We start from the raw sequence: 9,278 nt of genomic DNA, 5'->3' as shown, positions 1-9,278 counted from the left end.
TGTACATTAGACTCAAAATTTTAAGAACAAAAAAAACCATTTTGAGATTTAAAAATTTAGAGCAGGAGTGTCCAAACTCAGTACTGGAGGGCCGGTGTCCTGCAGATTTTAGCTCTAAATTGCCTCAACACACCTGCATGGATGTTTCTAGAAAGCTTAGTACAGGGGTGGCCAACCCTGTTCCTGGAGAGCCACCTTCCTGCAGATTTCAGTTGCTACAACCAATTAATTAGGACCTGAACACCACGTGATAATTACAGGCAGGTGTGTTTGATATGAATTGCAACTGAAATCTGCAAGAAGGTGACTCTCCAGGAACAGGGTTGGCCACCCCTGGCCTAGTAAGAGCTTGATTAGCTAGCCCAGGTGTGTCTGATTGGGGTTGGAACTAAACTTTGCAGGACACCGGCCCTCCAGGACCGATTTTGGACATGCCTGATCTAGAGTTCTGTTCTGCAGTAAAACCAAACGCCCACAATAACTCCCTAGATTACAGAGAAAACAGTTAAAGGGCACCTATTATGCAAAAATCCCTTTTATAAGGGGCTTAAACACAGTTGTGTGTCAGCAGTGTGTGAATATAGTCATCCTCTAGTAATACAAAAATATTAATTATACTTGTTTATAATCAGACTTGATGAAATCAGTCTGCAGAAACACTTTGATTGACATTCTCCCTTTGTACGTGTCATCAGAGGGGGAAAGCCCCGCCCACTAGTGACCATCTCTCTCTTAGTCTTGTTTTTGAATCTGTCCCTTTGCTGACACACAGGCATTTGTAGCTCCGCCCTCTATTAAAAAGAGCACAATCTCATTTGAATTTAAAGCGACAGTCACCAAAACACCACAATTAGGATCAAAGCCTTAAAGGGTCAGTTTCAGAGAGTTAGAAAGCATTATCTGTGTAGTATTTTGAGCTGAAACTTCACACAATAGAGACACCAGAGAATTTTTTTACATCTTGTGCAAAGGGGCATGATAGGTTCCCTTTAATAGTCATTTTCATTATTATTTTGGGTTAAAGAGTTATTATGAAGGGCCATTTTGTGCATATCCAATCACATTGTGAAATAGTCAATGCAGAATAACTAACATGAATTGAAACTAAAGGTGAATTTCCAGTTTTTGAAACAAGCGTTAATCTGAGATAAAGTAAACTGAACTCCTCTACATTATATGCTGTGCCTCTGAGGGAACGATAAATCTAATTGTTAATTGAACTTCCCTCGGATGTTTGTCAGGTACATTATTTGACAGTAAAATTCATTCCCTGCATTATTGATGTGTGTGTGTGTGTTTCTTTTTTACTTTTTCATTACAAAAGCAAGAAGAATGGTTAGTTCACCCAAACATGAAAAAAACTATTATAACTAGGGGTGTGAAGATTCGGTTATGATTATCGTGTCATTGATTTGGCTAAATTCAATATCCCAGCACATCACGATCAATTGATAATGCTTTTCAATATAATTTTGTGTTTTTTAGTAGTGCTGTGTGTACCATTCATTCATTCATTCGTTCGTTCGTTCATTCATTCATTCGTTCGTTTGTTCGTTCGTTCATTCATTCATTTATTCATTCAATCATTCATTCATTCATTTATTCATTCATTCATTTAGTTGTTCATTCGTTCATTCATTCATTCATTTGTTCATTAATTTGTTCATTTATTCATTCATTTGTTTATTCATTCGTTCATTCATTCATTTGTTTATTCATTAATTTGTTCATTCATTCATTTTTTTTGGGCTCAGTCCCTTTATTAATCAGGAGTCGCCACAGCAGAATGAACTGCCAACTTATCCAGCACGTTTTACGCAGTAGATGCCCTTGCAGCTGCAACCCAACACTGGGACACACTCTTGCACATACTATGCCCAATTTAGCTTACCCAAATCACCTATAGCGCATGTGTTTGGACTGTGGGGGAAACAGAAGCACCCAGAGGAAACCCACACAAGCACGGGGAGAACATGCAAACTCCAAACAGAAATGACAACTGACCCAGCAGGTGCTTGAACCAGCGACTTTCTTGCTGTGAGGTGATCATGCTACCCACTGCACCACCATGACGCCTGTACTGTGCATATATATATATATATATATATATATATATATATATATATATATATATATATATACCTGTGAAAAGTAAAATTTTTGGGTGTTTAAAAAAATATTTTTGAAACGCCTGTGCTTCAAGATATCGACACGTCAGTTTCGCCTCAGTCAGCCATCCTCTTCGCAGGTAAGATGATGATGTGGCATTGTATGTTATGTGTTTATTCCTTTAAATGATTAGTTTTGTATGTTATGTGTATTTATATTGATACAATTTACCGCATTGGCGCACTCGTGGCTGGAATGGGGCCAAGTTGAGGAGTTGGTTGTGCTGACGGAGACTGAGGTAAAGGTGCTTAAATATCCGCACATTCTGACTTTCCAGCCTGATCTCACGAGAAAACGTAAGTATTTTACGTTTTGCCAGTTTAGTGGCTAATTCGTACGAATTCGTACGAGTTCAGTCGTACGAAATGGTACGATTTTAAAAAGGAGGCGTGGCACCTGACCCCACCCCTAACCCCAACCGTCATTGGGGGATAAGCAAATCGTACTAAATTGTACGAATTAGATCGTACGAATTCATACGAATTAGCCACTAAATGAAAAAGTTACGAATTGCCGTGAGATTGTGTTGGACTTTCTCCTTAACTAATATAACTTCATAAAAAAATTCTTGGATGACGCAGTGGCGCAGTAGGTAGTGCTGTCGCCTCAGCAAGAAGGTCACTGTTTTGAGCCTCGGCTGGGTTACTTGGCATTTCTGTCTGGAGTTTGCATGTTCTCCCAGTGTTGGCGTGGGTTTCCTCCGAGTGCTCCTGTTTCCCCCACAGTCCAAACACATGCATGCGGTACAGGTGATTGGGTAAGCTAAATTGTCCGAAGTGTGTGAGTGTGTATGGATGTTTCCCAGTGATGGGTTGCAGCTGGAAGGGTATCCGCTGAGTATAAAATGTGCTGGATAAGTTGGCGGTTCATTCTGCTGTGGCGAGCCTGGATTAAAAAAGAAAGGAAGCTAAAAAAAGAAGAAGTGAACGAATGACTATGTATTTGTAAAACCAAAATATCTTTTTAAAAAGGGTTTCATAATATTAGAATGAATCACGTCATCACATTGTTGTGTGTTTTGTCGTGAGGTATGCTGACGGTAAACACATGATCACATCTCCTGTGTTGTAAATTCCCAGTGGAGTTCAGCTAATAGTTCCCACATCTTCATCTTTTGTGTTTTAATCCCTTCAGTTCTAAAAAGTCTTGCTATTATTAATATCATCTCGGATCTCACAGAGTCTGAGAATCCGGAAATGCTGTTGAGCCGCTGGGAATGCTGGAACAGTTTTACATTTGATGAAATGTGATTTGTAAAAACAGTTACAGTCTCAGAAAAAAAATAAAGGTACGGGAGTTTACACTGGTTTCCCAATGATGGGTTGCAGCCGGAAGGGCATCCACTGGCAACCCCATTCATTAATTTTCTTGTCGGCTTAGTCCCTTTATTAATCCGGGGTCGCCACAGCAGCATGAACCGCCAACTTATCCAGCAAGTTTTTACGCAGCAGATGCCCTTCCAGCCGCAGGTCTGTCTGAGTGGGCGTGGCTAACACACATAACCACGCCCCTCCAGCTGTCAGTTTAGACAACAAACAGAAATGATGAGCAGGATGAGTCTGTTAGGCTGTAATAACTCTCCTCAAACCATTTTCCTCATCTTTCTGCATGAAACGCCTACTTTACTACATCCAGTCAGCTTGCAATAGAAAAAACAAGTCCCGCCCACTGTTTACTAATTTAATATTCCATTTCTCTAGAAATTGCATTACAATACGAAGAAGAAAAAAACTGTAACAGCTTCCGGTTCATCCAGACTTTAATAAACACATAATTTGTTGTATAATAAAAAAGAATAAAATAATAATTTTAAAAAGTTGTGTTTTTATTCAATGCTTTACTGTAGGCCAATACATTAAAGATTCGGACAACATTATGAAATGCTTACTGATAGATGGTGCTGATAGTTTCTCCCTCAATATAGATTACCACTCAGTTCCTCCCTTTTGGCTTTTTTTTTTTGTTGTTGTTATTTGGCAGCTCCTCAGGGAGGAAAGCAGAACAGGACGGGCCCCGCGGCTCCTCTGATTGGCTCTTTCGCCTGAGGTGTTCCTGCTCTATAGCCCAGAACCTGAACACCTTTTGTCTCTGACACCCTTGTAAACCATTATTTGAAATATTTCAGGTATTGTCAAAGATGAGAGTGCTGGAGACACTAGGTGTTGTAGTTTTACTGACTCTAACTCAGGTAAACTTATCAGTCTGTACAAATGAATTATGTGTATAAATGTCGATAAATAAAACTGTGGTTGTTCTTTTTTGCCAGATATGGAGCACTCAGTCACAAGGTAAGTCAACTTTTCAAGAATGATTCGTTTTATTTGACCAGTAAACGTTTTAATCTTAATGGTGGCTACTTTTGTTACATTTATTCAAGTTACATTGAAAATATTGTTTATAATGAACCAGATTTAGCCTGTTTAATCTTTGTTTTATTAGTAAAATAAATGGGTATTGAAATTGTACATTTTCCCCCATGATGTTTACCAGACAATACATACTCAAATGTAATTCAGTGTAACAATATAGCATAAATGAGTTCATCTACTTTTGAAAATTAATATTTCTATCCATTTCTTAGTGATTGCAGTCACTAATGTTTGGAACTTAAACAAAACAGTTTTATTAAACAGTTTTATTCATAAAAATAATAGTTTGTTCACCTTATATTTTTAGGCATGAAATGATGATACATTAAAATTACTGCATAAAAAATGACAAAAAATTTTATTAAAATAATTTATTATTATTAGTTTATTAATTTTTTAAAATTATTTTTGATAAAATTAATTTATTTTATACATGTTTTATTTTTCTCTGTATTTTTCCTGTTTATTCAAATTTTATTAGATTTTTACTCCAACATATTTATTTGGGTTTACTCATTTTTGGAGTTCTCTCTAATATAATGATTATACACAAATATATTATTGTAAAGCATCTCATAGAAAATATTAATTTAAAAAATTTAAAAAAGAGAGATGTGCAAGGGGTGAACTAAATATATATATATATATATATATATATATATATATATATATATATATATATATATATATATATATATATATATATATATATATATATATATATATATATATATATATATATATAAACTACTGGTCAAAAAGTATGTTTTTCTTTGTTTTGTTTTTTAAGAATATAATTCTGCTCATTAAGGCATTTATTTAATGTAAAAAAGGTGACTACTTATTTATTTAATATTTATTTATTACTTATTGTATGAATTTTCAAATAGAAAATTTTGTTCATTCATTATTGATTTTATTACTATTACCATTAATAATAATTATTTTTATTATTATTATTAATATTAGAGTTATTTTGAAGGATCATGTGACTGAAGACTGGAGTAATGGAGCCGAAAATTCATCAGTAAAATCACTGGAATAAATTATTAAGTAAAACTATAAACTATACTTTTCAACAGTTATTTTATAGTGCAATAACATTTCACAATTTTACAATTTTTCTTTTTTTTTTTTTTTGAATAAATAAATAAATTAATTAATTAATGCAGCCTTGGTGAGGAGAAGCTTATTTTAAAACATTTAAAAATGTAAAAATAATATTTTTTTGTTCTGGAGAAAGTCTTGTGTATTTTTTTTACTTTGGCTAGAATAAAAACAGTTAAAATTTTTATACAATCATTATACAATAACTTGCCTAATTAACCTAGTGAAACCTTTAAATGTCACTTTAAGCTGTATAGAAGTGTCTTGAAGAATATCTAGTCTAATATTATTTACTGTCATCATGGCAAAGATAAAATAAATCAGTTAGACTCCAACTGTATATATATATATATATATATATATATATATATATATATATATATATATATATATATATATATATATATATATATATACATAAATAAATATATATCTCTCTCTGTGTGTGTGTGTGTGTGTGTGTGTGTGTGTGTGTGTGTGTGTGTGTGTGTGTGTGTGAGTGTGTGTGTGTGTGTGCGTGTTTACTTTAATTGTTTTTCACTAGAATGTGACTTTAATGAGTGATCTTTTCTTTTTCAGAATGCAATATAAATGCAATATCCTCTCCTTCGGCATCATCGCTGTTGGTTCAGTGGAACAGACTTCCGGGAGTAACAAATTATTTCTTGGACCTTCGGGTTGTGAACGACACAAATACAGCTCCAGTTGTAACGTCGGTCCCCGGGAGTCTGTCGATGAAAGAGGTGTTTGGCTTGAAGACGGGGACACTGTACACGGTCACAATTAAAGGGTTTATGTATTATACTGTTTTGTGTGTTGATACAAAAATAGCAAGAACAGGTAACTATTCCCTCTTTTTTTAGTGTTTAAGTATATGTGATTCAGCAATCAATTGAATAGACAACAATTGTGAAGAATATTAGGTTCAAATTTGATCTTTGCACATCACTAAACCGAGTGCAGATGATATGATAACAGTAATGTTTGTCTTTTGTTTCCACTCCAGCACCGGGTACATCTCAGATAACCTATTCAAAGTCAATATCAAGCACAGCCATCTGGCTAGAATGGGAGTGGGTGCAAACAGCACTACAATACATTTTGATGATAAATTCAACGTCGACAGGGGAACGGTACAACTTCACTTATGTAAATAACAGCACGCTAATTGGAAATCTTCGACCGGCCACTACGTATGACTGTTATGTGGTCACATCCAATGCTGGAGGTCTAGGAGCAAAAAGCAAAGTACGGACGGTCACTACATGTAAGTGAGCATTAGTAATGCTTTGAATCAGTCCTGTGAAAAAGTCTGGACACCCTATAAAGTTTATTTTGTTGGCAGAGCTAATCAAACACCTGAACTGATGAAGTTTGATGTTGATCTGGAGCTTCAGGTGTGTGTGAACACACTCGGGATGAGCTTAATCTAAGCCAAAACTGGGTCCTGAACAGGACCATCATCCCAAACACAGCATCAAATCTACAATAGTTGGAGATGAGGCGGCATGGTGGCTTAGTGGTTAGCACTGTCGCCTCACAGCAATAAGGGCACTAGTTCAAGTCCCGGCTGGGTCAGTTGGTGTTTCTGTGTGGAGTTTGCATGTTCTCCCTGTGTTGGCATGGGTATCCTCCAAGTGCTCCTGTTCCCCCACAGTCCAAACACAAGCACTATAGGTGAATTGGATTAAAATGGCCAATTGAGTGTGAATGTGAAAGTGTATGGGTGTTTCCCAGTACTGGGTTGCAGCTGGAAGGGCACTGTGTAAAACATATGCTGGAATAGTTGGTGGTTCAGTGACAGTTTTTGTGTAGGGTGTCCAGGTTTTTACATGAATGTAACTGTTATCTTCAAATGTTAACCCCCATTGTTTAATGTCTTGACTCTCAGTGATCCAGCCTCCAGCCGTGGTCACAGTGCTACAGACGGGCCCCCAGTCTGCCCGCATCAGCTGGCAACCTGTGGACAAGGTTCTAGTCTACAACCTTACCATCAAAAACTGGAATTCGATAAACACTACACTATATTCAAGCACTGTGTTCAACAACACACTAGAGATGACCAGTATGTCACCTTGCTCTTCATACCTAATCTCAGTGTCATCAATTAATGCCCTCATGGAAGTTGGAGAACCCAGGCAGATCAACTATACAACAAGCAGTAAGCCATATCTTTTCAAATATATTTGCAGATTTTCTACTTTTGACCACTTTCAGAAGGAGTTTAAAACATGTTGAAAAAGAATACTTTAGGAATAGACTATGGAGTTTTTTTTTTAAGTCAAATTAAGTTAATCATATGAGTATTTTGTTTTATTGTTTTGTTTTGTTGTTTTTTTGCCTTTATTTTGATAGAAGAGTATAGGAGCTGTTTTAGAGGTAGGGGTAAGGGTATTGGGAAGTACTGGGTAGTTTTAGCAAGGGTACATAAGCTAGTGCTCGATGATGAAGTTCAAAATGTTAAACTTTTAATACACTTGTAATATACATTTTTGGGGCATATATATACCCTTTTTAAATATTGAAAAGCAAACTGTGGAAAACTACGATGATCCTGTTGCCCTTGCAAACAAAACAAGATAGTTGTTGATAGAAATGCTAGTGTAATGGAGGCCAGCGTGGTGTAGGACCGGCTTGGTTACATTAGTGCCGTGACCCGGATGGGAGTGAGGTTTAGGGGGTGAGTGTAACGGAGGCCAACTAGTAAATGCTGTGCAGGTAAACCTCACTCCTCTGACCTCTAAAGGTGCTCTAGCGACAGACGCCAGCGGCCATGGTCTTTAGACTCATTGGTAGAGCAACCGACTCCCATGTGGAAGGTCGCTGGTTTGATAGTAGCTCGGAGCGGGTTGGGTGGCATAGGACCGGCAGAGTTACACTTGAACCCCAACCTTAAATTAATCCAAATGATCCATTGTGCATTCCAGTTCTGATTTGCTTTTCGAAGGGCACTTCAAATAGTAAAAAAATCAAGGCCACTGCATTGTTGTTTCAAACCAAAGGGCTCAAAATTGGCCATTTTAAATGGTATAATTCATGTTGACTTTGGGTCCCACAATACTCTGCGCAAAGAAGTTGACTGGAACAGTGCATTTCATTTGGGAGGGCTTATCCCTTTGACCTAATCCCTACAAAGCTGCGCCTCCAGAGCAGGGGTCACCAACCCTGTTCCTCAAGATCTCCCTTCCTGCAGAACTCAACTGCAACTCTGATCAAACACACTTGCATGTAATTAAGTACTGCTTCAACTCCTAACTAATTGTTTAAGGTACATTTGATCAGGGTTGGAGCTGAACTCTGCAAGAAGGTAGATCTCCAGAAACAGGGTTGAGGACCTCTGCTCCAGAGGGTAAACCCTACGAAGAGTTTAGGGCAGGGGTACCCAATCCTGTTCCTGGAGATCTAAATTCCTGGAGAGTTCAGGTCCAACCATGATCAAAAACAACTAAAAGCAGGAATTGAATGAGTATAGCAGAGGCCAGCTAGTAAGTGCTGTGCAGGTAAACCTCGCTCCTCTGACCCCTAAAGGTGCTCTAGTGACAGACGCTAGAGGCCATGGTCTTTAGCCTCCTTGGTAGAGCAACAGACTCACATGCGGAAGGTCGCCGGTTTGATACCAGCTCGGAATGGGTT

The 9,278-nt window shown here is 37.3% G+C and overlaps 1 protein-coding gene across 1 annotated transcript in view; it reads left to right on the top strand.

The window, feature by feature from the left end:
- The first annotated feature begins 4,268 nt into the window (after positions 1-4,268).
- Positions 4,269-9,278, top strand: part of fndc7b (fibronectin type III domain containing 7b) — a 59,707-nt gene continuing 54,697 nt past the window's right edge. The window contains exons 1-5 of the mRNA XM_002665313.8: positions 4,269-4,357; positions 4,436-4,457; positions 6,225-6,485; positions 6,652-6,912; positions 7,537-7,806. Of these exons, the coding sequence (XP_002665359.4) occupies positions 4,307-4,357; positions 4,436-4,457; positions 6,225-6,485; positions 6,652-6,912; positions 7,537-7,806 (865 nt within the window). The 5' untranslated portion in view covers positions 4,269-4,306. The remainder of the gene's footprint in view (positions 4,358-4,435; positions 4,458-6,224; positions 6,486-6,651; positions 6,913-7,536; positions 7,807-9,278) is intronic.

The sequence above is a fragment of the Danio rerio genome, chromosome 23, assembly GCF_049306965.1.
Source record: "Danio rerio strain Tuebingen ecotype United States chromosome 23, GRCz12tu, whole genome shotgun sequence".
Taxonomy (NCBI): Eukaryota; Metazoa; Chordata; class Actinopteri; order Cypriniformes; family Danionidae; genus Danio; species Danio rerio.
This window is presented reverse-complemented; position numbering and strand designations above follow the sequence as displayed.